The 26,170-nt window shown below is 42.8% G+C and overlaps 3 protein-coding genes across 7 annotated transcripts in view; all 3 read right to left on the bottom strand.

The window, feature by feature from the left end:
* Window positions 1-1,239: 1,239 nt before the first annotated feature.
* Window positions 1,240-5,862, bottom strand: CENPS (centromere protein S). Of its 2 annotated transcripts, none has more exons than XM_075172467.1 (5): window positions 5,687-5,862; window positions 3,758-3,881; window positions 3,359-3,392; window positions 2,659-2,725; window positions 1,240-1,923 (listed from the first exon to the last, which is right to left on the bottom strand). In XM_075172467.1, exons 1-5 carry the CDS (start codon window positions 5,729-5,731, stop codon window positions 1,768-1,770), a joined length of 426 nt encoding a protein of 141 aa, XP_075028568.1. In that variant the 5' UTR covers window positions 5,732-5,862; the 3' UTR covers window positions 1,240-1,767. The 2 variants fall into 2 exon arrangements, with proteins under 2 accessions (XP_075028568.1, XP_075028567.1); XM_075172466.1 differs by lacking the exon at window positions 5,687-5,862 and adding an exon at window positions 4,152-4,278.
* A 72-nt stretch (window positions 5,863-5,934) lies between these two features.
* PGD (phosphogluconate dehydrogenase) lies at window positions 5,935-18,498 on the bottom strand. Of its 2 annotated transcripts, none has more exons than XM_075172458.1 (13): window positions 18,396-18,498; window positions 17,204-17,279; window positions 16,583-16,762; window positions 16,382-16,447; window positions 15,123-15,241; window positions 13,713-13,782; window positions 13,217-13,351; window positions 12,315-12,504; window positions 9,615-9,745; window positions 8,976-9,109; window positions 8,522-8,621; window positions 6,826-6,948; window positions 5,935-6,212 (listed from the first exon to the last, which is right to left on the bottom strand). In XM_075172458.1, the coding sequence occupies exons 1-13, from the start codon at window positions 18,401-18,403 to the stop codon at window positions 6,093-6,095; spliced, it is 1,452 nt and encodes a 483-aa protein (XP_075028559.1). In that variant the 5' UTR covers window positions 18,404-18,498; the 3' UTR covers window positions 5,935-6,092. The 2 variants fall into 2 exon arrangements, with proteins under 2 accessions (XP_075028559.1, XP_075028560.1); XM_075172459.1 differs by lacking the exon at window positions 18,396-18,498 and adding an exon at window positions 17,840-18,198.
* A 1,602-nt stretch (window positions 18,499-20,100) lies between these two features.
* Window positions 20,101-26,170, bottom strand: part of KIF1B (kinesin family member 1B) — a 98,644-nt gene continuing 92,574 nt past the window's right edge. For all 3 annotated transcript variants that reach the window (XM_075172457.1, XM_075172453.1, XM_075172455.1), the window contains 2 exons: window positions 25,607-25,725; window positions 20,101-24,803 (listed from right to left, as the gene is read on the bottom strand). In XM_075172457.1, the coding sequence (XP_075028558.1) occupies window positions 24,761-24,803; window positions 25,607-25,725 (162 nt within the window). In that variant the 3' untranslated portion in view covers window positions 20,101-24,760. The remainder of the gene's footprint in view (window positions 24,804-25,606; window positions 25,726-26,170) is intronic.

The raw sequence follows: 26,170 nt of genomic DNA, 5'->3' as shown, positions 1-26,170 counted from the left end.
GAATGTCAAAGCCTTGAGTTAAAGCCTTTATCATTAATACATTCAAGTAGACAAACCTACCCTGTAACAGAGATTCACCTTGTAAGAGATTCCTTCTTCAGCAATACGTTTGCCATGAATGAGTACCCTCAATTAATGGTCTTCAACTCCATTAATGATTTCTCCCTTAGAGCACCAAGAGAAACCTTTTGCATCTCCTGTGGGATTGGATTGATGACCAGGGTACATTAAGGGTTAGGGTAAATAAAGCCTCGTGAACCTCAAGAAAGCAAGTGATGTATAGTGGCATTAAAAAAAAAAAAAGGCAATATGGAAACTGAGTAATGTAAGCGCTGCTATGCCAAGAAGGCAGATTTCCTGTTGATCACAGACTTGCTAGTTTATTATCTACCTAGCCTACATCAGTCAGTAGAAGAATTCTTCTAAAAGATACCTCATCCCTGAAAGTGGAACAGTTTGGGATAGGGGAAAGGGAGGGTAAAGTGTAAAATTTCCTGTATAGAGCCAGAGATAGGGATTCATGACATTCCTATTTTCTTTTACACTGTAGCACTTGATTTTATTTGATCAATATTGGATAGTTACAGCCTAAAAAAGGCATGTTTTTTTTTTCCCTGTCCACTACTGCTTAATAGCTCAAATACAGAGCAAGAATAAAAGGGAACATGTGTAATACAGAGCATTACTTTTTCCGTTGTGTCATGTATAGCTGAGTCACTCTAGTACAGAAAGTGCATTCTTCTTTCAAGAGAAGGGTTTTAAACAAGGAGCAAGGCTACACCTAGTTCTCAAGGGCAATCAAAAATACTCCGTCATCTGGTACCTTCTTTATCTTGGGGTAGTATTGAAGGTATGAGTCTTACTAAAATGAGAACCTGATGATTTTAAACTTGGTTTTGGAGAACTGCCCTAAGCTGTATCCTTTAGGAAGGACAAGTGGCTTCAAGGAAGAGCTTGTCTCATGAATCAAGGGCTGAGCAAGAGAAACAGTGTTCAAGTCTTTCCTCTCTTGCTGCATATTTTGGACTATCTTTGGCGAGCATAGTCTTGCTTGATAAAGTTTGCCCACGCAGTAGCTTAAGCAGCCTTCTCATTTGACTTGGCTATATCTATCTAATACCTTACGTCTTCAAATCTGCTTCTTTTTAATCAATAGCATTTGGTAAGTCTCTCTTAGTCCAGCAGAGGGCAATGGTGATACATTTCTGCCCAGCGCTCCGGACCCATGTTGCTATGGTAAAATTTAGAAATACAATGCAATTTATTGAAAGTGAAGATTGTACACCAGCAGCATCACAGGTGAAAAATGACACAAAACATGTTTTAATTGTCAAGACAACAAGTGAGAGATATGGCTATTAAAAACAAAATACTCAAAATACCTAAGCAAAAGTATCAAAAATGGAAGCAAGGAGGAAGTCAAACAATTACTGGAGAAACTAAGGAGCAGTATGGAGGGAGTTACACATACTGAGGTGTGGTCAGTGAGAATGTTCTGCTTTAAACTCTTTATTTAAAGGATTTTCTTTTTAATAACAGTAAGATACCTTTTTGTGAGCAATTAAGGCATTTTGGCTGTAAGCTTTACTGAATCCTGACAGACCTTTCATTTTTGGAACAAAAATATCCAACTAATCATGTTCACCTAAACCCCTAAAGATTCATTACTGTTGCTAACCTGCAAGAGGAATCTCTAATAGGCTAACTTGGCTTCCTCTAGGACAGTAAGAGAAAATGACCAGAGACATTACTTGAAAGGTAAATCAATCATGCCATGTTGGAATCTTCACTTTCAGTCACAGCTACTTCTTGTTCCCCAGAAGTTCTCCCTCCCTTAGCTGCACTGGACTTCTTTTTCTTCTTCTCCTTTTGCTCCATGTTACTTGATGCGAGCTCTTCACTCTTCTGGGTGATATACTTTAGCTGAGAACAATAAACTGATCAGTCATCTACCGAGGAACTTCATTTATTCATAAGAAATTAGAAAGAAATGTCTGAGAAAAATTGACAGGGCAAATTCCTATTACAAAAAAGACAACAGACACTCCAAAAAGGCTGACAAACATCATCTAGTTTTAATTCTTGCACGAAGCCCTCAGTCTAAGCTGGATATTCCCAGATACTGAAATGCCCTGGCAAGACTAGAATTTGTAAATGTGTGTTACATCCATCTCTAGAACTAAGACAGTGACATTAGCAGGTACGCAGAGTTGTAGTTTGCTGAGATATAATCTGAGTACAGAAACACTGCATGATTCCTCCGCACCCACTTGACATAAACAGCACGTGATAATTAGGAACACAAATTCAGCTCCAGCCACTTACTATGCCTTCCCAGGCAAGTTCATGTTGCATATTTCAAATCACAGATGGAAGGAAAAAATCCCCTCACATATAATTAAAATTAGTATTGGAAGTATTCTTCTTGCTGCTTGAATTGCAATCAGATCTGTGTTCCCACAGTGATGCATAGTGTCATGAAGCAAAATAAGATGAAAATTAAAAAAATCATTGGGTTGTGCCCATCCATCACCCATAAGCCAGTGAAATTGCTTAAGCAACAGTTGCTTCATCATCTATAGCCTTCATTCAAATGCTCTTAAGAATTAACCAATTGGTTTAAGAATGTTGTGAGACAGAAAATACAGTGAATCTCACCAAAGAATTGCTCCTTCTAGCCAAAAGCTTCACATCTTCTGTAGTAACTGTGCTTCGTTTTGCATGCCTGCATAAAATTAAAAAATACCCCTTAATATGTTTGCCAACATTGATTGTAAGAGGCCATACAGCATCTAATTCAGAACACTAACTAAAAGGGCTTAATACGGACCCAATAAACCAAACATGCCTATCTTTTCCAACTATAATACACAAAAACCTATTTTACAAGTTTGTACGTGTACAGCTAAATTCCCACATTTCCTGTGTAAAACCAGTAGAATGTAGCAACCAGAACTTCAAGCACCACTGTTCCGTTCCCTCTTACGTGCCAGTAGGACACTATGTTAAGTTTTGACTCCTTAAAACATTCTCTTACCTCCTTGGAGCAGATGAAACACAGGCATCTTAGTAAGCATCTGTCACTCCCAAACCATCCAGTACCACTATGTATCAATGCATCTGACAATTATATACAGTCATTAATCTAAACAATCACTTGTACCACATAAACGAACTTCCAAGATCAGGAAGAACCTACAGGCGAATATCTATTTCCTAATTTCACAGCCACTATTTAATCAGCCAACAGAACCCTTTAAAACTTGAATTACAAGACATTACTTTAAAGATTATCTAGTTATTGGAGCTGAATCCAAAAAAGAAAGCCTTTGTAACAATCATGTGTTCCAGTACCTACCTTGCAAACATTTCGAGGTCTTTTGCAAAGTTCTCTGGAGAAAACACAAAGACGCCACATATTTTAAAATGCTAACTCTGAGTAGGAAGAGATCCATAATACAGTTGTAGCTGTTACAAAGGTGTAACTGCAAATTATCCAAGTTAGTTACGAGAAGCAACCATAACTTGTTATTATGTGCCAATCTGTTGCACCGGCAGGTGGCCCACACAATATTTCCACATACATTTAAATGCTTTTTCCAGGTCTGAAAAACAGAATGACTATTTCTTGTACTTTTAAAAATATAATACAAGAAACAACGCATCAGCGATACCTAGTTCCAGTGCTATTTTAATTAAGGCATCGTTTCTCCAGCAATTGCTCTTGAACAAATAGATAATATGCAAACTTCTGTACCACACTGCCTGAAGGTGATCTCTGAAATAGCCGCAATGGTTTGTTTGCTGAACTGCACGTCTTTGTCTTCCGCAACATCCTGACACAGGCAGCCAACCGTGTAGTGCACCGCAGCCTTCAGCCTCTGAAAGGATCCACGGCAGTGAGAGGTCAGTTCTCTGATATACCAGCTCTTGCGTAAATCGGAAAACTATTTAAAAGGACCGTTTAGGGAGCCCAACACACCCAGCAACACCACGTTTATCACTCAGTGCCCCCTACCACCCCCGCCCCGGCTCCATCTTGTCCCGGCCGGGCCCTCCGCCGGCGGCGCTGGGGGCCAGCCCCGGCACGGTCGGAGCGGGGCCGGGGCTGTGGGCCCGGGTAGGAGGAGGGGGCGCCAGCCCCGTCGTACCTGGGTGAGCAGCAGCCGCTCCTCGCCGCCCGCCGCCTCCATGGCGCGGCCCTCAGCGGCCCGGCTTGGTTTCCCGCCCAGCGCGGCGGGGCGGGGCCGCGCCGCCGCCATGTCGGGAGCCCCCGCCCCGCGCAGAGCGCCGTGACCCCCGCAGCGGGCGGTGCTGCGGGAGAGGGGCCGCGCCGCGGGAGGCCCGACCCCTCCCCAGCAAGGGGCAGAGGGAGCCGCCGCAGCCGCCCCGGCCCGCCTTGTTGCTAAACAGGGGTCTTTGAAGATGCTTTTCTCCCGGCGAGGGCCAGGCCGCGGTCAGCAGAAGGCGTTGCACGGGAGGCTGCGGCCGTGGGCACGGTCGGGTTTTAAGCAGTGACACACAGCCTGGATGTGGTTCTGGACCCACCTGGGCCACGAAAGACCGTCCCTCTATCGGGAGTTAACGCACGTCCGGCAGGGATCACGCGTAAGCTAGCAAGAGAGATGTAAAGCAACGCCAGCCGCTGTCCCCATCCCGTCCCTTGTCCCGAAAGGGGTCAGTTCAAATGGGATTACACCAGCTCCGCTCCGGGCGCACCCGGCGAGGCACAGACTGCTTGCTCTGACTTGGCAGCTGTCAGGTTTTAGCACAACGTGATTCCAGAGAGAGTAGGTATTTTTCGCAGCACTAATATCATACTAAGCATTTAAAGAGATTGGTGGGAGTATCCCGCTTTCCCCCAAAACACAATGCCTACGCACACAATAAACTGGCAAAACCGTTCCTACTGTCCACCACGGTAATTTCTTAACAGTTCTCCTCCTGGAGAACCTAAACCGCAAATGCTGGGGCAAACTCACTACTAAAATGTTCATGACCCTCCAGTTATCACTACTGCCTGCAATTTGTCACACATTTATTTTATGGAATTCCTAAATCCTACAACATAATTTGCAGAAACTTTGCTTTAAATTGAAAGTAATCTTTTGCTAATTATACAGATATTCAACTCATAACTAAGTAGCTAACTGTCTTAGCAGGAATAAATGGAGCAAAAATTAATATTAAAATAAGTGCATAGCGCAAAATTTAAGACTTGAGAGGTTCTGAGAAAAAAAAACTGTACAGGCACCCAGGTGAATCTTCAGAAGTCCTGAAGATGATTGGCAGTGGGACTGCAGGAAGAGGATATCAAATAGGGCCAACTTTGCATGCTACTGCAGGTATTTTCAATTGCCCCATGGGAAGAGGAGGCAAAGAAGCAGGGAGAGTTGGGGAAAAGAGTGCAAGCACACAGCTAAGCCAACAGTTTATGCCAGAGCTTAAAACGGGAAACAACAGCTGGAGGGAGAATGGCTTGATGACAGGAGTATCAGTCTTGACACCCTTGACCCCAGCATTCAAGTTTTTCCATGATCCATCCCACCCTTCACCCTCTCAGAGAAAACAAACAGAGCTCACAGCATGAAAGACTCTGTGCAGGTGAACACCCGGGAATTAATCTTTAAGAACCAAGCTACTGCCTGTTATGAATAAAGAATGGCAACCAAAAAAAGGCCTTTACCTCCCTGGAATCTTGTGTAGCGTTACTGTGCTGACTGTCTGCCATTCTCCACTTTAGCAGTTATTGAAATGCAGTCATCTCTATCTGATCCCTATGAGTTTATGCACTATAATACAATAAAAATATCATTATAAAACATATTCTATTAAATACCGCACAAAGACATTTTAGCCAGTTTTGACCAGCAGCAGTGGAAAGAAAACACCTCAATGCATTTATAAGCAAATTTATTTAGCTTTCTTATATGAGATATATATATATATTGAGATATATATATATGAAATATACCCACAAGTTATTACAAAAGTGTCCAAACACAAGTTCTAGCACAGTACAGTAAAAAGTGGTATTCTAGGAGGAATATCTGAGATCTACAGTATCTTGGCTTCAAGAGGAAATAGTTCCATTAGACATTGTAGGCAGAAGAGGACACATTTCCTCCATGGCCTGTCCAGTTAGTATGGATAAATACACCTGGCTTCGACAATAATTCATATGTATGTGCACCAAAGTAATCGCGCTGAGCCTAGGATAAGAACACACACACATAAAATAGACACATGAATATCACGGTCGTATGAGTACTAGAAGTTGCACCTACTGATGCTTGACTATAGGAATACTAGAAATAAGACCTGACTCCAATATAATAACATTCAAACTTATTTTCTCATTATTAGCAAAATCACTGCAATGAAACATTTACTAATATCTAGTAATTAATTAAGAGTTCTGTAGAAAGACAAGTATATCATTTCTGCTAGGTACTAATCTAAAAAACAATGACTTACATACATCCAAAGTTTCAAAGATACTTACTTCTTTATAAAGCATTTTGATTCAAAGGTATCGTTACCCTTGGTTCACAGAAGGAATACTAACACATGCTGGGCACGGTATGGTACGCACGGTACTGTCATACCAGCATCTCTGGTGTTCTTTATCCACACATCTCATAGCATTTTATTGCCGTGAATTTCAGGTTTAATAGAATTATATTAGACAATCTATGCCTTTATCTTTACAATGTTGGAGTGATTAGGACATATTGCCATCACGGCCTTTAGACCTGTATTTAAATAACAACATGATGATACTTCAGTAGCCAGAAGATCTGCTACACTATTTCAGGCACCTACCTGAACCAGGTTAGCTGGTAATATTTCATGCCTGTATCCATCATAAAAAGAAAGTGCTGTAGTGAAGCAGGGCATAGGGATACCAATCTGTACTCCAGTACTGATTACACGTCGCCAGGAGTCCTGGGAGAGAGGAGAAACGGGGGGAGAGGGGGGCGGAAGAAAAAAGAAAGAAACTAATCAGGGCTTGCTCAGAGGTATGTGCAGGCATATGAACTATTCTATTATAAAAGCACGTGCTATTTCACGTTATATGAAATCTAATGACGAAGTCTGAGCAAATGCAGCAGGAGATGCCTGATTTTACATAAGCAAAGTTGATTCAAAATAACGGCAAGTAAGATAGAGTTAACAGGACAGTAAGAGTGCAGACATACACTTCACAGGCAATCAAACCACAGCCTCGAGCCAGGACGCTGTTCTGTCACGTAAACATAACCAGTGCATCCCAAAAGCATGAACACAGTGGGGAACATACTGAGCAAACACTGAGGCACTTTCAGGACCTCTAACCAAGCACAGTACAAAGCCCGCCCAAGGACATAAGAGGTCTGCACAAAAACAGACATGTGGATAATCCTCATTTCAACTGTGTACATCTGATTTGGAAACCTGCATGGAATATTCAGCTTCAGTTAAAAGAATTATTAGTGATAATACATGATTTCTTTGTTGGTCAGATAATCTGGTTTTAGTTCTGCCTGTCAACTCCATCCAAATCAGGACACTGTTTGGACAGACCAAAGTCTAATGAATAGCGGGTCTGGAACACTGTTATTTTGGTGCTACTGCAAACAACGGTAATAGAACAGAGCTTTATACTCTGTACAACTGAAATCCAAGTGCACAGTAGGCACAAGATACAGGGCAGTGATGAGAATGTTAACACAGGCTACACATTTTTTTTCCTCACATCGTGGTTCTTCTGAATTGCTAGATTTCTGCCTAAGGCTCTTCTGTAATAGTAAAATGGAAACCTTAAGTTTCTAATAGTAGCTTGGCTAGTATCAAAGAGAAGAACCATGACACAACAAGGACTATATGTTCGTTTGCTCCTGTATTATCTTTAGGTTGACAGTACAAATATACCTTGCAACATTGAGAATGTTGCAATACCTTGAACAGGAGATGTCGGTTCATCACTCAATGTATCGGGATGCTGATTTATAAAGTAGTGCGTCAGTGATGCAACCCCCTTTTTTTCTTTCATTTAAAACTAACATTCTCGAACTTTCTGATCAAATAGAGACAAGAGGCATTTATAGGCATTTTTTCAAGGACAGGTGGCTAACTAAAATTCTGGCAAAATTCTAATTTGGATCTCAGTATAGCCTACCCCACCACAGTAACTTTCCTGTTCAATTTCAACCGGCTCCAACTACGTAGTTTTTTTCCTGTCTTGATCCTGTAAGTCTGATATGTTCTACTAAAGAAGGGTACCTTGAAGCCATAGATGATGAATTCCTACACCCATACATTATGTGTGTACGGATACACATACACAGTCCCAAAGAGCTTAAGGATTGTTTAGAGATCTTTGGGATTAAGGATGCTCTATAAATAGGTTTCAAAGGTGTTCTCTACCTTTTCATTTTTTAGTCTGAATATACTTGTGAAGGTAACTCCTGGGAAAGAAGCTGAAAAAGTCCAGACTGTAAACTATTATTTTTATGCTCTTCCTTCCTTGGAAACTCACCTGACAGTTTTCAACAGCTGTCTTAAAGAAATCATCCAACAGCAAATTCTGGAGCTCAGGGTTTCGATCAAAAGCATCTTTGATTTTTCCCAGGAACACACTAGGCAGAACACATGTAAACCAGGAATAAAATTTCACAGCTTCCAACAAAGGTCCAGAATCCAAAACATACAGTGCCAAAATTTGACTCAGCCAGACTCAGATTCCAAACATTGAGAAAGATGCAAACAAAACGAAGACCGAAGAAAATCTGCAGTAGCTAAGCCACCAGAAAATTGGCTTAATCTGGTAACCTTTAATGCTGTCTACAGAAACAGCCTCTCGGTATCTTATCAGCAGATTAACTCCATGGATTTTCCAAGAAAATCTCTAGGCTTGTCAGTCTAGCACTGCATAAAACAAATTGCCTGCTCTTCTCCCCTCAGCAACTAAGTTACCTCCTCATCTTAATTACCTTCTGATGATGCAGCCTCCCCTCCACATCAGGGCAATGCCACCGTAATTCAGTGTCCAGCCAAATTCTTTGGCTGCTTGTCTCAGCAGCATGAAGCCTTGGGCATATGAGATAATCTTGGAAGCATACAGGGCCTAAAAAAACAAATTCACATTCCAAGTGAAGTCCCACAAAGTTGAACGAGAAACTTCAGAGTCTACATGCTCTGTTTAGTCCACATCTCATCAGAGATGAGTACAGTAGCCACATTCCATTTTTTTGGAAAATACCCTTTCTAATTGTTGGAAATTTGGTCTCAACAGAGAGAGATCAAGAGCTATTATCCCCTTTAGAAAGACGGGAGTGTTGAGGGGCAAAAAAGTAAGCTCCTGTGCATGAGTTACGACCTCTGCACCACAGCTAGTTGTCACTGCCCACTGTGGCTTAGACCTGAATTCCTTCAGGACTATTCTTTGGTCAGGAAAGGAATTGGTCGCATTATGCTTTGTGGACATCACTAGACAATGCACAATGGGACAGCCAAAAGCAGGAACCAATTGTCATGAAAGGTAACACAAGAGCTCCTCACCAGGGTTTACAGCATCCAAAACCTGCTTTGATATGCAGCTTTAATACAGCACTCTGGCAAGCACGACTCACCTTGCGTATGTCCTCCAGAAAGGCCTTCTTGTTCCCATCAAATTGAGTCATTTTAGGCCCATCCAGCAACTTACTGGCCTGTACTCTCTCATCTTTGAGGGAAGACAAGCACCGTGCAAACACAGCTTCACCTTTAAGTATGGCAGGAAAGGGGAGATAATTAGAATGTTCAGCATCACAGTTAAGGTCTGAGATACTTGTCCTCAAGCACACAGCGAGAGTGCCACTGAATGATGAGCCACATACATAGTGAAGCAGAGTCACGTGGGAAGAGAGGTGTACAAATGAATTATTTCAACAGCATTACTGAGGGACTAAACTGCCAGTCAGCATAACCATTGGGTAAATATTGATTGATACAGCTTTCACATGATAAAGAAAAAAAAAAGCCACAAGTCATCCTCATGAAAATTTATCCTCAGGAACCTTCACCAGCTCTTAGTTTTAAGAATTTACTTTAAAATCTCTTCTTATCTATAAAAGACAGATGGTGTTGCACTGCAGTCTAGGGACAGGCAAGGCTGAAGACTTCACTAATTATTGTATCACACTTTGAAGATAAAAAGCTGTTGCATAAATGCCAACTCACATTAACTAGATGTGCTTTGAAATACACACATGCAAAATAAGAGCAATTAAAATCAAGAATAATCAGCAGGTTAACTTATAAGAGGAAATAAGTTTTACAAATCTGGTAGGCCCATAACACTAGTATTCAGAAGCCCATAAGAAAGTTTTATAACATCACTAAGCAGGTTACACTAAATGTCATTCGCCAGGGCTAAGGAGCTAGCCAAGCAGTATCTTCAGCTCAGTCAATTCCTCATCATGCTGGATTAAGTTGTATTTATTTGCAACTGAAGATGGTATTGGTAAATGCGGGGGGGGGGAAGTTTCCTTTCCAGGGTCTAATGGAAGGAAAGCGGTTTATTATAGTCTTCATACTGAACTTTTCTTCCACCTTTTAAGCAAGTTGTGAATTACAAAAAAAAAAACAAAACCCAAAAAAACCCACACCACCAAAACAAACCAACCAAAAAAAGAGATGAATGAGTAATGTTTTCACAAGATTCTGGATCCTCCCTGCAGTAGGATTAACAGACCGAATCAAAATCAGAACTGGCTCCTCTCCATTTCTGCAAAAACTTCCTTCTCTACTGAGGAGGAGAAGTGTGTAGGGAAAATCAGGAAAAAGCAGGAGTAGCATGATTCTGCTTTTACAAGCAGAAGTCTGCAAGTCATGCTTATGCAGTAAAGCCACGCACACAGCAACTGCCCTAAGAACGGCCATGTTTGCACAAGGGCTATTGCACATACTTCCCTATCAACTCATCATTACCTAACAGTGCTCCCCTCGCACTGCAGAGGAGTAATCAGGGAGTGTCTCCTCCACCCTTGATCTTTGCAAGAACCACAAACAGGAGAATATTAACAGCACAAGCAAGAAACACTATTTCAAGCCTAGAACTGAAAGACTATCGCTGTAGTAGAATATTAAAACCATTTACAAAACTTGTTTTGTAAAAATATGTTAGTGGAATGCAGCCATGTTTCTCTGATAGCTGTCACTGCTGTTACTCTCTTCTAGCCTACTGAATATAGTTTTTCTTATCTTCTGATACAACAGGACTTGACCAGCCAAGGCAAAGGAAAAAGAGGTAGAGAAAGCATGAAAATTAAAACAAATCCAAGTGCAAAGAACCTGTTGAGTCAACTTATTTACTCAACGAGAAAGTCTACATTGGCCCTGTGGTAAGAGAGTACTCTAAATGTGTTGCAGATGTATTAGAACTCCTATGTCACAATTCCATTCAGAGGCCAGGTTAGATTAAAGGGTAGGTAACGAGACTGTTAGGTATGTATGTGAGCAGGTAAATTCTCACACTTCAGGGATATAATTCAAAGCAATTACAAAATACATTTCCATCATCTCAGTTTGGCTTTGGATCAGCAACCTTATTAACCACAAAACAAAAAACAGCAGCAGTCCAGAGGGTATAAAAAACCACCACAATCAACTGTTGCAGTGGAAACAGCAGCCACCATTACAGGGTAGCAGTCTGCCACTATTCTCAAAAAAATCTGTCTGTGCTCCTCAACCCATAATACAGTCCGGCCCTCGTGTTCCTGCTTAGTCACACTAATCCTGGGTTAGCTAATTTATACTGAAATATAGAAATAGAAGACTGAGGTAGATACCTGAAAAATAATTCTTAGCCTTCAGAGAAGTCTAACTACTTATCAAGCAACAAGGTTTTGAGGGTGTCCTGCCTCCCCCTTTTTTCTTTTCTTTCTTTTTTTTTTTTTAAACATTTTTAAGGCTATGATAGGATTTGGAGTAGCGGATGAAGTGGAGGATTACTGAGAGGAACGTTGCATCAATCTAGCGTGACACTTCTAGCACGGCACTTATGTTCACCTGTCACTGAGTCATCACCAGCTCTGCGAAGATACCATGGACAAAGGCATGATAATAGTATTACCGACATTTGAGAAACAAGGGAAAAACAAGCCCAGCAAAGAAAAACAGTAACAGCTCTCAAGGGCAGAAAGACTGTAACAGCTACACCTAGAAGAGCGTCTTCTGCGGGCCAAGCCCTAGTGTGGGCTCATTTCTGAGACTACTGCGTTACCATGCTCCTTCTTGTGATGTGGTACGTGCAGGTAGGAAAGACGAGGCCAGATCAAGGAACCAGTTACCTATGAGTGTGACAGGGACTCCATATTCCAGGGCGGAAATGGCTGTCCACTTTCCTGTGCCTTTTTGTCCTGCGCTGTCCTTGATCTTTGGGAGGAGGTATTTGCCATCGCTGTCTTTGAATTTGAGAATATTGGCTGTAATTTCAATCAGGAAAGAGTCCAACTCTGTCTTATTCCATTCCTGAAATACCTGGAAGAGGAGAAAAAGTGTATATATATATATGCACAAATACACACATATATACACACACACCCCGGTTTACTATATATCTACTGTATATATATCAACTGATTTATTGATATATACATATATGTATACATACAGAAGGGGGCTATCTCAGTTACTGGTTATTGGTACCCTGCCACATCTACCAGTGATTTCAGCCATTGGCCATTGTGCAGGACCCCGCACTGGAAGGAGCACACCCCAGACTCAGAGCTGCAGAGCACCCATCTCCAACCAGGAAGGCAGAGGCATAGCCCGTCCTGTTGCCTGTCATTATAGGCACTGAAGGCTGGAAACACAACTGCTCTTTCAAGACTCATCGTACTTATCGACTTGCTTCAACAGGGTCTTTGCAAGATTTGCCTACTTGATTACAGCGCTCAATGTTTTACTAGCTTTTTTCAAGCAAGGTAATTCGTATCTCTACACAAGAAGGTGCTTCCTGGGGAGAAATCAGCTGTAGAATGGGAGAGTTTAGACAACTTCTATAAACATTCAGGTGTGTGTGCTCGTTGCTCCCTACCTCATTTGAAGCTCAGGAATATTGTGCACTGCCCCTGGCAGAAGGCATGTCAGAAAAATTAACTTCATGTACATACCCAAGCCCAGCTGCCTCCATCAACGGCAGACAGCCACCACGGCTCAGGAAGGCAAGACACAAAAAACTACGGATCACCTTTGACATCTCGTCATGCTCCATGCCCACCACATCTTTCATCAGGTGATAGGCTTCACAGATCAGCTGCATGTCTCCATATTCAATCCCATTGTGCACCATCTTCACAAAGTGTCCAGCACCCTCATCTCCTACCTGTCAGGAAACACCAAAAAATGCCATCAGCACACCGCTGTCGCCACTTCCAGTGTTTAATACCTGCCCATGGCTTCTTTCTGCCTAAAGGAAGGAAGGAAGCCCAGTGCTAACTGAAAACACTGTGGGTCACAGATCCATTTAGCTCCCCCAGCGCATGACCCAGCCATAAAACTTTGTCTTTCCATTGCATGGGATAAGTTAACAGAGATGGTAGATTTGAATTGAATGCAGTCAGCCAGAAAATCAACCCACTAATGTCGCTGGGTTTATTAAGGACAAACACGCATGAGCTTCAGCAACCAAACTACCTAAGCATGGATCTAACCATAAGTTAGGTCAGTATCAAATAAATATTTACCCAGTCACAACAAGGTTCCCCAGATCCCACTTTAGCAGCAATGCTTTGAAATATGGTCTTGATGTGGGGCCTGTGGGGAGAAATAATATGCCTCAGCAGATAGGCAGAGGACACAAACACCACAAGAAAAAAATCCATTGGTATGATGCATCCTTCTGTAATCTGCCAAAAGGCAGCTTGAGGTGAGGGCATGCTGGCAGGATGATAACCCACCACACAGCAATGTGCAGACAAGCTTAATGTACCTAAAGGAGCCCAAATATTATCTTCTCCATTTTCGAAATGGGGAGATAGAGGCAGGTTATGATACAGGCTCACACTCAGAGAGGATCAGTGACAGAGCTGAAAGAAAATCCCATTCTATTCTATAGCCACAAGAAAAATGCAGGGTGATCTGGAGGAGAAGATGGAAGGAGGGAAGAAAATCCACGAATGAAAGTCAGGATATATTTTTCTGCATTATTGCAGTAATTAGGAGCTTTTGTCATTGCCAGGCTCCCCAAGTGTGGTAAATTGCTTAGCCAACAGGACAGCATTACGGAATGCCAAGTTTGGAGCAACCTGAAGCGACCACTGGGAAAGGAGCATGGGTGGCACGTGGGCTGCAGCTGCTGTGAAAGAGGCAGGGGACAAAGTTCAGGTAAGGGTGGCAAACAGAACCTGTCTTCACTGAGCTGTTTATGGCAAAAAGATGATCAGACAGGTTACTGTTACGTTGTTTCTGGCTTTGTGCTGTCAAATTTGAACAGGCTGATACTGGTATGAAATGCTAACGCAAACGGACAAGGACTTAAGAGATTCTAAAGCTCAGGTAAAGCCCAGATACACCATTTCTTTCTACATTTACAGAGAAAATGAGCAACTGGGGATAAAGTGTAATATGAACATTGATGTATGGTCCTTTACAGTAACATGAGTACGAGACAGCATGGCAGAAACTTGCAAAAAATTAATGTATTCAATAGTCAGTACAAACATGTACTGAAGCCTCCTTTTATAAAGTGTGTCACTGCAGGGATGTTTGCTACTGCCTCTTTCATGGTTAACAGCTTTCCAAGTGTGTAGGGCCCCAAAAGAAAAATCATAATTAAGAACAGTACTTTTTTAAAATTTAAGCAAAATTCTTTTCTCCCCTGGCACACATTTCTCCCTTCAGATTTCTGTAGGTACTACTTTTGCCTGTGAATTCCTGGAAGAAAAACCTGCCTTTGTTTTGCCTGCCATGAAAGCTCAGCACTGCCCCGTGACCCCAGCTAGGTTGAGAAATCTTGAGCCTTGAGGAAGTGAGATAACAACGTATCTTGTTCTCTCCACACCCACGCCTTCCTCCTTCCCTCTCTCCGCACTCAATGCAAATAGAAGACGATTGTGCAGACCATTCTGAGGAAGAATAAACCAGCTCACGCTTACCAGGCTTCTTTGGCTCCTCCTGGCATGAGTGAGGGACCGTATCTGGCACCCTCCTCTCCACCACTAACACCGCTTCCGACAAATAAGATGCCCTTTTCCTGTAGTTCCTTACAACGTCTCTGGAACAAAGAGTAGAGCAGCATTATTTAATTTCTTTTAATGCCAGAGCCTTACAAACAATGGTTAGCAATTCAGACCTAAAATCAGGTTTTCAATTCTGCTTTGGACATGCTAGAAGACAACCTCAGAGAAAGCTTGTACATACACCAAAGTGAACATTAGGAAACTTCCTGTTGTTTTAACGTGGATCCTTGCAAAAGAGACATGCTGAGAAAACAAAGTCCTTATAAGCACCGGATAGAAAAGAGCAGTACTGAGGCTGGAAAAGGCTCAGAATTAAGTGTCAGGTGATACATGCTGTGTGCAAAGATGTGGGGGAGGCAGATTAGGCCCAAGTGGAGTTGCCGAGTTCGTTGCAGAGTGAAGGTGCAAGCACAGACAACTATAAGGGAAACTAATTCCCTCTGAGTGGGAGAGAAGCACGGGCTGAGATCCATAAGGGGAGCTGCAAGCTCCCCAAGTATTAATCCTCATTTAGTACCTGTTTTTCACTCTGGCATGGCCAACTCACCTGTCCAAGATCAGGATGCCAAAGCAGAATGACTAATACTAGCACCCCTTCTAAGATTCAGAAGTACCAATTTGCATGCAATATTTTCATGTAAGCATCCCAGATATGCCAACATAACTTCGAAAACTTCTATAGTTACAGCCTGCTCACAAGCAGAGTTGTTTGGTTTTTTGTTTGTTTTTTTTTTTCAAAAAACAGATAATTACTCTGCTGTTTGCATTACCAAGACAGCCAAACCAGCAGTTCTGTCTTACTGGATTTTCCCATGGTCATATAGCATTGAGATATAACAACAAATCTATAGATATCCTTACATTTTCAAATCTCCCTGAAAACTCTTTAAGATTGCAACAGGAATTTTTCTAAAGGCCTCCACTCTTTAAAAGATGTCACTAAAAATATTCTCTGATGATTTGGGCAACTTCTATAAAAATATACTTACAGAACAGTCCTTAACTACTGTAACAATTGCTTTTTAGCTGCATGATCCAGTTTTGCAGAGATAACTCAGTTTGGCCTTCCCTGAGCAGAGGGGAGATGACATCTTATTGACTGACTATTCTGATGATCAGAGGAGAAAAAGTCATGCATATTTTATTTATCCACTTTGGGTAGAAAACAGGCTTACCGTGGTATCTCTATACTCAGAATTCCCACCATCAATTATGATGTCTCCAGTCTCCAATAACGGCACCTGCAAAAATAAATCAGCATTTTGGTTTTCTCCATGCATTCAAAACCTTGTTAATGACAAATAATTGAGATCTTCCAGAGGAAACATCTCCAAAAGACAGCAAGAAGTCACAGGTACAAAGAATGTTTGCCTCACCAATTTATTGATGAAGTCATCCACTGCACTTCCAGCCTTTACCAGCAAGATAATGCGACGGGGCTTCTTTAGCATAGAGACCATCTCTTCCAGGCTGTGAGCACCAATCACTTTGGTTCCCTTGGCCTCATTGGCCAGAAAGTCATCCACTTTGGAAACCGTCCTGTTAAAAGCACAAACCTAGGGGAGCAAGAAAACGTGTTAATAAAAGCTGCTAACAGAACAGTTACTTTAGCTCGGACTACAAATTATATAAGCAAGGTTCAACATCACGTGCTCTCCCACTTCCACCTTCCCTAAAGACACAGAGCAGGGATGAAGCTGCAGCATGTCCTTGAAAGTGCCTCGGGAACCTGTGGTTAATGGCCAAGCCCAAAACAAACTTCAGGGAAAAATCATACATAACTAACACATCTTGTGGCTACCTGAGTACAGGCATGCACTGCTGGTTTTCTCTGGAAATGAGACAAAGGGCAGCCTAGGTTATAACTAAAAGGACGAAACAACACCCATTAGACCATCACAAGGAGGGAAAAAAAAACACCAACACCACAAAATGCTCAGCTTCAATCCCAAATGTTAGTGAGTCAGCCTTTCCGAACAATGCTTTCCTTCGCTTACCACAAAGCCATGATCGTTCATGTTCAAAATAAGGTTTTGACCCATCACAGCCAGTCCAATCAAAGCAATGTCAGCTCTGGAACGTGGAAGAAACAAAATGCCAGGTAAGTCTCATTAGCAGTGATCTAGCACTAGCATCCATCCCCTCTGTCAGGCTGTTCTGGTCTTGTCAGCTGCTAGGCCAGCCCACCCCTTTCTAGTAAGTGCTGTAGCACATGCCCTGAATTGATTCTGTAGGCTATTACAGCAAGAGATCCTTGTGGCTCCCAGTCAGTCCAGCAGAGAGAGTGGAGGCCAACGTACACCATGTTTCAAGTCACCAAGGTTTCTTCCCAACTACCAAGAGGCAACTAGATGAGTAAGACAAGCAAGTTATTGAAAACCTTGCACTAGGAGGCAGGGAGTAAAGTGAGTGGCTCTAATATGTGGCTCACTGATGGATCCAGCTCTATCGCAGCTCCATATTTAACAGATGCTGCACTAGAACATCATGTCTGAACACGACACCATTTTTTTGCTTCTGCAACACAAACTGTCTCAGGTTTGGGGTGAGCAAAGAAAAAGAGGGAAACGGGATATTCTACTAGAGGCTCCCTAATTCAGCTTGCAAGGGGCGTCCACGCAGAGAAACCCAACCTGTCTACTATTCCTCGGGTCAGGAACAAGTTTCCTGCTTCACAGCCATGACTCCAAAACTGACTTCTCCCGCATTTTGTCAAAAAGTCTCTCAGCCAACCGGCTTATGGTCCCTCAGCCGCCGCAGAACCTCTAACGGTGAAAAACCAACCCGCCATCAGGCGGCTCGAAGGTCCCGTCCTCTCCTTCCTTCTCCCTCCCCGAACCGGCCAAACAGGAAAGCGGGGACCGCACGGGATCACCCACTTCCCCCACATCAGACCGCCGACAAACGAGGTTCTGCGGAAAGCCACTCGGCAGAGGCGAGAGGCCAGAAAGGCTCCCGCCTCCCCCGCAGCCCGCCGGGGGCACGCTCCCGGCTCTCCCCAAGGCGCCTCCCCGCTAACGGGCTCTAAGGCCTCTCCCGGGAGCGGGGGCACCCCCCGGCTCTCACACCACCACCAGCCGGTTTCGGCGCTGCCCCCTCCCCCGGAGGCAGCCATGCCGAGGCCCCGCCCGCTCACGTCCCCGCCTGAGGGACGCGCGGCCCGGCAGCCGAGCCCCCGCCCGCACTCACTGAGCCATCGCGGCGGCGCTGAGGGGAGCTGGAGGCGGCGGCTGCGGCTCTCGGGGTTCGGCCTGCGGCGCGCGCCCCGCCGGCCCTCAGCCGCGCGGGCGGGGTGGGGCGGGGGGGCCTGCGCCCATTGGCTCTTCCGGCGAGCCCCGCCTCCCGCCCATGGGCCGATGGTTCGGGCGCCTCGCCCCCTTAAAGGGACAGCACGAGGGGGTGCGTGGCCCGCGGGGGTGGCGGCGCGTGGGCCCTGCGCCCGGTATTGCCACAGCGGGAAGCAGGTGCCCGTACACCTTTGCCCCAGAACGGGGCGGAGGCAGCAGTCAGGGAAGGCCCCCGGACACCGGAACGGGTTCAGCGGCCGGTCCCTCTGCTGTTCTTCGGGCGGGAGCGCTCCGACGCCGCGTGCGAGGCCGGAGGGGTCCCCGAAGGCCGGAGGGGTCCCCGAAGGGCAGCCCCGCTGCGGGACGGACTCATCCTCCAGGTGAAGGTCAGGCTGTTGCCAGCTGCCTCCCTACAGACACGGGCTGCAGCTGTGCCTATTCCAACAGCAACACGTACCCCCGGACAGCCCGGGGACGGCGGCCGGCGGGCATCGTGTAGCTTTTCTCTCCTTTAGTTATACAGAATTCATCGCCTTAAATTCAGCTGTTGAAACATCTTCCTAAGCTGCAGGCTATCGGATATCACAGCTAGCAGTTTGTCTTTGAGGTGTCCTAGAATTTAGGCAAAAGAAAACTTAGGACACCTGCCCATGGGTCACTGTTGAGATTAAAATTGTAAGAGAAGGGGCTAGTTCCATACCTTTGCTGTATCAGTTAGATGCATCATCAAGATAAACCTGCATTGTAAGCATGTTTACTTTCTGTTAAAGGCACATTCTAAACATGAAGACTGGCAGCAAACACCCATCAAACTTTGGGTCCCCCTTATTTTTGGGCATTGAGAGTGAATGAATATGAAAACAGTAAAACAGCTAGCGGCTTCTCTGAAGTATTAAATAAGCTGTCAGGAGAGCAACCAGAAAAAGTTGACAGGTTACTCAAGTGCCTAACTGGGAGGGGGGGAAAAAACCAAACAATCAAAAAAAAGGACTGAGCAACAGTAGCAAGAAGCAAGACATCCCCGATAGCTTTTCAGCTAAAGAACAGACCTAGCCAGCAGCCTGATAAAAGTATTTTGCCATCATGCGGTTGTTTTACAGTTATGAGAGGTGTTTGACAGCAAGTGGTGGCCCATTTTTGTGGGACTTAAATGCTTTGGGAATGCCCTGTCCAGTTCCCTCACCATGACTTTTACAAGCTACAAGGAACTTTCCACTTTCAGACGAGAACGATTCACAGGGATTCCCTGACACATCTTTGTCCACAGAGCTGGTGCCTTACACTTTGCTGTTATGTTTTGGTGGTTTGATTTCATGCGCTTCCTGTCATTTTTAACAGTCACCCCCAGACAAGCAAGTTCAGTATTGGCAGCAACCTTATTTTATCTTTAAAGCAAAAGAATCTTTTGAAAGCGTCCAAAAACTACTTAGAAATGCTGCATAACATATCAAAGGGAAAAGGATGAGGAAGAATAAGAAGGGCCTCTCATCTTCCTCAAGAATAGCCGAGACAAATTTCTTTTCAGAAAAGCGTAAGCTTGTTCAGGACAGGTTTTCAATATAAGGGATTAGTAAATAAATTATAATAAAAGGAGCACACATTATATCTGCTAATGCACTGGTTGTACCTTTATTGTTTCACCTCGTTCACTAACAATTCAGTGGTGCAAGGTTACCATACACAGTTAGATATCTGCATTGCACACCTAAGGCTATACAGCAAATGGATCAGAATTAGTACAAATACATGAACTATATTTACATTTTGTATACTCAAGCTCCAAATATCGGATATATTTACAAAATAAAATAAGAAAATGAAAACCTGAAATTAATGTACAGTGTTGCTGATACACTCCTTCGCTGGGATGAAATCAGTTTGCAAAGAGATTTGTTCAAGAAGGCCACTTATACAGCATATACCTTGTATACCTTGTGTACAGAGAGATTAAACAGGGAAATAGGGACCACAATTAAAAAAAAGTATGTATTTCAGTGCAACAGCATGTCTAATGTCCAAATTCAAGAACCTTAATCAACTGCACATGAAGTACGAACAAGCAGAGTGGAAAATTAAGAACTGATCCTGGGAAGTGCTGATCATTCAAGACTCGCTCTGCTTCTAGTCCCTGGTTTCAAGGCAAGCAAGAGGTGGTTCAGTACTGTTCAGGATCAGGCCATTAACTTGGCAACATTAAGAATTGAAGACTTATGACCTCCACACCCTCAGTTTTCTGAACACACAGCTGATCCTGTTAATTTAAAAACTGTTCCAAATAACATTGGACGCAGCCATCTGGTTAGTGTTGGACTAGTTTTGATTTCCAATACTTAGAACGCATAAATGGCCTTCTGAACAAAAAAAAAGTCAATCCTGTTCTTGAACAGCTGATGTTTTTAAACAAGGAAGCACAAAATTAATACATTCCTGCTACATAGAGTACAGTTCAGACCACATATTGGGGTTATTAACCACAATGGAGATGCAACGCACACGTTAGAGACCCATTTTAAAGTACATTCAGCAAACCGTTCCAGAGCAGCATTAGTATCCTTCCTTTGAGCAGCAGGTTAACAGCTGCATCTTCAACAAAAACACCCACCACAGTATAAACTAACACAAACTAAGGCTGTGCAAGTGTACCAGAAAGATGCATATGCATAGGCAGTATTAGTTGATTGTATAGTACCAATGGGTGTTATTCCAAAGCTAATGCTCTTTCTTATCTAATGTGCAATTAATTACAGATGTATAAATATACAATACATTACATAAAATTAAATCCCTGCAAATTAGATAACAAGCAGCAAAAAGTCTTTGCTTTGAAATACCTTGCTAATCAGTAATAAGGACTATTAGACACTGACCAAAAAAAACCACCAAACCCTTTCTCAGTGGTCTGGAAATAATATTCCTTTCCCTTCTGCATCCCAGAATATAGGAATCTTCTTTAAAAAGGTACTTAAAGTGCATTTCTAAAATACAGTATAGGAGGTTTAGTTTAGTTTTAAAACATCCAGGAAGCTCCAACACCAACAACACGGTTTTCAATGAACAAAAAAGATAATTTTCTCCTTCCTTTTAGTGAGGAACATAAAAAAATCCAAACTACAGCACAGTTTCACACTCCTTCTCTCCAAAAAATGCCTATCAAGTTTACTACCAGTGCTTATGCTCAATGGGCTGGCAGGCCCACAGCATGATGCCTCGTCTGCAGCGGCTGAGCCCCAAGAGCTGTCTGACTCCAGGACTTCACACACACGCAGTAGGTAACCAAGAGTGGGTTTTTAAACACCAAGAGAAGGCAGCTTAGCACATTTTTCCCTTCTTGCTCTGTTTCTAAAAAGAAATTTCTAACGTGTTGGGCTAGATCAAAAAAGCTTTAAAGTGAATGGAAATCCATATTTTTGTTGCTTTGTTATCCTTTTAAAGAAAACTTGAATTGATTTCAGTCCAGTTTTAAGTAGGGAAACTGATGTCTCAAACTAGGCTTCAATAATTGGGGAAAGACTGTAACTGTATGCCATTATGTCAGACCTGAAAATAGTAATGCCCATTTGAACTCCACACAACAAGACTCTATATTGTCACAGATTATGCAGCTTTAAGAGATACTGACGCTTAAAAATAGAATTTTGCTCTGCTGACGATCTGTTATCCACATAGACATCAAGTCATCAGAAGCTGCTTGGAATCTTTAGATAAAGAGTAACATTTACGCACACAGCTGTAACATTTCCAGCTCTGTATAAAATAAGCATCTGTCTCTTCCTGCTTTTAAAGGAAGATCCCTTAATCATGTTTCTATGCAATGCCTATAGTTCATTTTCTGGCTTATCCAAAGCAAAGACTTCGCAAACTAGTTTTCTTCTAGTTAAAAAATGAAAAAAAAAAAAAAAATTAAAATGCTCTCAGTGTGTCACAAAATACCACCACCTAAATTGCTACCCCTCCTCAAACTGGTTCCACTTTCATTATAAACGGTGGTGATGGCAGCAACAACTTAGCGTTTAAAATTAACCTAATTCTTGAGATCGGCTTAGCTCCAGCTTGGGGAGCCATCTTGCAGCACTAGCAGTCTTACTTATCCACACACTGGAAGTGCATTATCATCCATTGCATAACAAAGGAATATCATCACTGTATGAAGAGTCACACACAATTAAACAAGACAAAACCAGAAGAGAGGGAAAAAAACCCCACCATCCCTATTATGCTCCTGGGTCCCCAGGATGCTCCCTCACTCTGGCTTCCAGTTCTGAAATAAATCTGAGGACCACAGGAGATAGCATGAGTGCACGATTTAGCTTGAGTACTGTCTTGAAATAGATAAAGATATGCCCTAGCAAGTATCAGACTCCATCTCCCTCCCCCTTTGCCAACCATGCTTTTAGGAGGTCTCATTATGCATTGCGCTTTACTGAAGAATGAAAACCCCATAAAGCTAAAAAATTGCTCAACTGATGCCAGTCCCACGTACATTTTTGGCCACAGAATTCCCAATGCATGATATGACCTGCTGATGACTGAGCTGAATCAAAATGACCTTCTTGAGCTGGAGTGTGCCTAGATGTGCCTACTGTAATAGTGGAACAAAACCCTTTTACCTCTCCCTTGAGAGGCCGGAACCTCAGGATGAAATTCCTGTACATTCCTCAGAATCACAGCTAGCCCAAGTAACTCAAGAAAGTATAGCACAGCAGTCTGAAACTAGAAAAAGAAAACGAACTAAGAAAAAAGAAAACCTAACTAAGAAAGATGAGTTTACTTCTCAGAAAGGAAATTCATTCTGCTTTCCTTTCTTGGGGCAAGGACCAAAACTTTGGCCACAAGAACTTACATTGTAGATCAAGAACTAACACCACCCAGCTGATCTTCAAGAAGCCAATTATTATACCCCACTGACCAGGACCACAGTCCACTTGATCCGTCCTCCACGAAGGATTAATTCTGAAGTTAAAACTAACTAGGGGGTTTTAGCTGATGAAAATTGTAGCAGGGAAATTAGGAGACATTCAACAGTTATTCCAAAAGGAATTGAAAGTGTCCTGCTGTTTCCTGGAGAATACTGCAAGTGCTAGGTCTAGAAAGTATTTTGTAGACAGAGGATGCTTTCCCCATGAACAGATGGGATGTCATCTGCGTATTACAGATAAGGCATGCATGCATAAAGCAGGCCTTTCAGAACGATGCCTGTCTATCCTAACATACCAGTGACAACCGTAAATCTCTTCCAAGAGAGGTGAGAACTCTTGCTGCAGGAACTCAGAAGTCAGGACTAAAAGCAGAAAGAGGAGATACTGCCCTCCTGTGGTGATCTCCTGAAGGGGCTCTAGGGAACAACCACACTGTTCCGTTTCCTCTTAACACTCTCCATCTGTCAAATACAAGGCTGAGCATCTAAAACTTTAAGATTATATCTAATATTTCAGCGATGTGGTTTATTTTTCCTCACATCAGCACAAGTTCCATCTTCTCAGCTTAGTACAGAGGCAGAGGAGTGAGTATTAATGTTTTGGGAAAGAGTTAAAGCCAAGCACTGTTCATCTGCAACCCCACAGCAAGAGTTGAAAGGCAGATTATTCTAGCCAGCCCCTCTTGATTTGTTCCCTATCTTTTTCCAGCTCATGCCTTAGCCTGTTGGACCCTGGAAACTCAAAAACTTGCACCAAGTTCAAAATCCAGTCTGCCCAGATAGTTTGTCCAATATCAGCTTTCAACAGAGTTTAAATTAGCAGCTAGATCCAGAAAGCCTGAGGAGCTATTGCAGTTCCTTGCTGGGTAATGTCTACATCGAAGAATTTATCTTTCCCTGGCATTAGAACTTTGCCCTGAGGGAACCAACGACTACTGCCAAGTCACAAATTGAATGAAAAACCTGCAGCAGTCTAGACAGACAACAATGGACGGTGGGACAGACACCAAAAGGTCAGTTGGAATGGGAAAACAATTGTTATAAGAAAAAATAAATAACTTTTTTTTTCTTTTTAAAGTCGTGCATAATCACTCCATTTTTTTGATTTTTTTTTTTCTTTCTCTTTTTGTTTGGCCACATGCTACTAGTACAATTCTCGGTACAAGTGAAAAGAAACAAGGTAAGGTTAGAATACCTAGAAAATGTGCTGAAGGAGTTGGGAAGGTAGGGGATGTTAAGCCACACGATTACATACAAGAGAAACTGTCAAGAATCACAAAGAGAAAATGAGAGGTAACACTTTATCTATCAGAAGGTGAGTTAGGGAAAACAGATGAGAACATTACATGGACTCAGTACTTCAGCTGGCCCGTGCGTCTTCGAGCCAGTTTTGACCTGTGCAAGAAAGAAGTAAAAAAGTATTTGTTGAATTCTGGAAGTTTATTTTTCTTCCCTCCCCACAGTTTGTCCACCTTTTTTTTTAAACCCTTTTGTATAGTTCTAATTTACCCCATGTGTTTAGAAAGTAAAACGTATCAAGGGCTTTAATGAGAAAGATTTCTCACTCTTCTGCTGTGCTCCTTTAAAGGAAGATGGGATCTTTTAAGGACTGCACTGTTAAGAAATTACTTGACGCTGTACAGTAATAGCTTAGTTTTTAATTTTTTTTTTTTTACTGACGGGAAGAGCTACTGTAGCATAGTAAGATCTCTCCAGCAAGCAGGGAATGTCTGTGACCTGTGTTAAAGGGAAGGCTTCTAGAGAAGTTCAAAAAAGGGAAGGAAATGAGAATTTTTGCTTTAGCTCACAATCAAGAGAATGAAAAGGCAGTCCAGACCCGCCTGCAGAGAGGCAGTAAGCAGCTTTATAAATTTGTAAAATAGCAATACAAGGAAACCATTCTGTGGCCTCCAAATGTAGTATTGCATGAAGCATACCACGCATGTTCAAACTGGATACACCTGTTAAGAATGTCACAAGCCAAAGCAACAGCCACTGCATTTCCCGAAAAACAGGGCTTGTTTGGGGTTTGTTTTTTTTTGTTGTCCACCCTCCTCCCTCTCTCCTTCAGTTCACCCATTTTGTCAAATTCTTCAGAACAAGATTAAACTCTGTGACAAACTATCTGCCTCCTTGCTTATGACTGTCTCACTATCTTTATGCTTTGCAGCATGGTCTGCCCATGGACTGCCTCTTACCGTATTGTGCCAGCAAGAAGTGGATTGAAGGCATATAACCAGTCATTCATGTCTTTGTCATTGATGGCCTGGAGCAGGACCCCACGGTGCTTTGTGCATACGCCAAATGTGTTGGGTGTCTGGAATATTAAGGACAATTTAAAATACTGAAGTCTACAAGCACAGAAGCCGATGCACACTTCCTCTCTGAGGAAGGGTTTGCTGTGTCACAGTCCGAAAAACCACAAGACCTAAGGTCTTTCATTTAAGTTTCACTGGTCATTTCCAGGATATTATTAGTCAGTCAAATGGGACATCTTCTACAAAATATAGTTTTAACTCATGAGTGTGGACTTTAAGAGCTGCTGAGATGGACCGGTAAAGTTAATTTGATTCCTTGCAGGATGTTTGTGTGTGTTGTTTTGTTTTAAAACAAACAAAAAAACCCCCAAAACACACAACCCCAAAACACTACACAAACAAAACTACAAAAACCAAACACACAGGGTCATGGTACCAACACAGGCTCATAAAAGCAAATACCATGCATAACAGCAGTCAGTTTCAGTCTCTTGTAAGACTGTG

The sequence above is a fragment of the Calonectris borealis genome, chromosome 23, assembly GCF_964195595.1.
Source record: "Calonectris borealis chromosome 23, bCalBor7.hap1.2, whole genome shotgun sequence".
Classification (NCBI taxonomy): domain Eukaryota; kingdom Metazoa; phylum Chordata; class Aves; order Procellariiformes; family Procellariidae; genus Calonectris; species Calonectris borealis.
The sequence above is the reverse complement of the archived record's forward strand: the minus strand, read 5'-3'. Positions and strand labels throughout refer to the sequence as shown.